This window comes from Cystoisospora suis (genome assembly GCF_002600585.1).
Source record: "Cystoisospora suis strain Wien I chromosome Unknown contig_6273, whole genome shotgun sequence".
Lineage (NCBI taxonomy): Eukaryota > Apicomplexa > Conoidasida > Eucoccidiorida > Sarcocystidae > Cystoisospora > Cystoisospora suis.
The window spans coordinates 29172-31363 of NW_027159062.1; the positions used below are offsets into that span (position 1 = coordinate 29172).

Genomic DNA, 2192 nt, shown 5'->3' on the forward strand with positions numbered 1-2192 from the left:
GATAGACAGATAGATAGATAGGCTTGTGTCTTTGTACACCCCCCGCAAAGGTTGAAGGAGACACGGGTGGATAAGCGCTCATTCACTCCATGCATCGGAGAGAGTCAATGATCCTAATACTACTACGCCTACTTCTATACGATCCAATGGTATACGTATCGTGAGGAGAAGAAGCAAGAGAATTCTCATGCCTGCTGTCTTTCTACTGCTGAAGATAGACAGCAGGAATAATGAATACACCGAGAGCAACATCGATAGGAAAGAAGAAGAATCGATTCAAGATCTCTCCTCTTGTTCGTTGACCACTTGCATGTGACACGGAGATGGAGCACACATCAATGAAAAGACGACGACAACCCATGAAGAAATGAAGCTTCTTCGTCTGGTAAAATATCGAAGGAGAAAAACGACGAGAGAACTCAAGAAGGAAGGTATGAAGAGGGTCTCACGAGAAAGACAGCGAAAAGAATCATCTCGATCTTTCTCTTATCTACATAGGGAAGGTGTACGATAAGAGAGAAAAAGAAAGATAAGGAGGAGTATCCAGCAAGAAGGAAGATGGTATGAAGTTGTTCTCCTGCTTCTCTACAGACAGGCAAACACTTCTAAGGGAAGTCCTGCCGATCAGAAAGATGCTTGACCGCAAAAATGCAAGAGACGAATCTCTCTGAGAAAATTCTCCTTCATGCCTATCACTGCTCCCACATCACCTCCATACACTCTTCTCTTTCTTTCCTTCTTCTTTCTCCCCGCTGTCGTCTTTCTCTCTTTTCTTCTCTCTCATCTTCTCTTGTCTTAACTCTATCAAACGAACACCAGAGTCTCCCTTGTTCTTTCTTCCCATCCAAACCTCCTCTTCCCCCCTCTTGGCTTCTTAACACGCATCTATCTCTCTTCTACTTCCCCCACACGCAAAGAAAATAGCCAGCATAAGAATTCTTCTCCATTCTCATCCAATTCTCGTAGATCCTATCTGACTTAACATGAGAGAAACAGTTCGCGGACTTACAGGAACATCGGGAGAAGCTTCAGAGGCTGTTGAAAGGCGATCCGTCCCACCCTCTCCTATTACCATCTTTGTAGATCTCACATTCTTCGTACTTCTTGAAGTTCTTCTACTACTACTACTATGACTAGAAGTAGTCTCACCATTCATCACATGTTCATCAGATATCTGCTGCTCCTGGGAAGGGAGGGAATTTCTCTCCTGACGATTTCGCACAGGCGGAGAGCTTACAGGTGCTTTCGAGAGAGAGGGAAGAGCCAACTTCTTTACTGGGGGGGGACGGGGCTTGGCCTTTACGATATGAATCTGATGTGTCTGTGGATCGAGAATGCGACGGGTCTCGAATCTCTCATCTCTTTCTACTCGCAACACACCCACGCCCTCTTCACTGGAGGTTCTCTTGGGGAAAAAGTCATCTGGGTCAACGGAAGTCTGAAGAAGAAAAAGACAGAAAGAAAAAGAGCGAAGAAAGAAAAGAAATGAAACTTGGGGGGGGAGGGATACCAACCAAGAAACACAGAGAGAAAGAGACGTAAAAAGAAGAAAAATAATACCCACCCAGGACTCACCTACCTGTCTATCTATTTCTCTTTAATCTATCTCTCTAACTACTTCAATCTGTGTATCTCTCGTTAATCTGTCTAGCTCTCATAGTTGTCTCCGGNNATCTGTCTAGCTCTCTATCTGTGCGTTGTAAGTCACAAGATGAAGCAACTAAGGTGTTGTGTAGACACCCAAGTGTACATACACCACACGCTCCTGCTTGGTTCGGCTAGGCAACCTGTGAATGACAGCCATAAATAACTATCTATCGATAGAATGGACAGATGGACTTCCCTATTTTCGCAGTCTTCGAACGATCTCACATACCTACCTTCATTGATAGAGCTCTACTATCCGTCCTGGTATCATACTACCTACACATCTTCCCTCCTTCTACTTTACACGAGAACAGCCCCTTGGAGAGGAGCCAAGGAGATACTCTTGTCTTTATCGATCCTTTGGGTCCCACACCCCATACTCCTACCTTCACTACCGCCGCTTAATGGTCAAGGTGGTGTCTATACACCCGAGAACAGATGCGTCGCGTGTGTGTCATTCACTCTTGTTCGATGAGAGACAGTCCACAGAACACCATCTACAAAGAAGGAGATGTCTCAATGATGAAAAGAGACACACCATCTTC

The 2192-nt window shown here is 45.0% G+C and overlaps 1 protein-coding gene across 1 annotated transcript; it reads right to left on the reverse strand.

Moving 5' to 3' along the window:
* Nucleotides 1–299: 299 nt before the first annotated feature.
* On the reverse strand, nucleotides 300–1440 carry CSUI_009892 (uncharacterized protein; the record flags this gene model as incomplete). The annotated part of the gene is made up of 1 exon (XM_068070001.1): nucleotides 300–1440. A coding segment is annotated over one exon (489 nt), but the record flags the coding sequence as incomplete, so codon positions are not given.
* Between the last annotated feature and the right edge of the window lie 752 nt (nucleotides 1441–2192).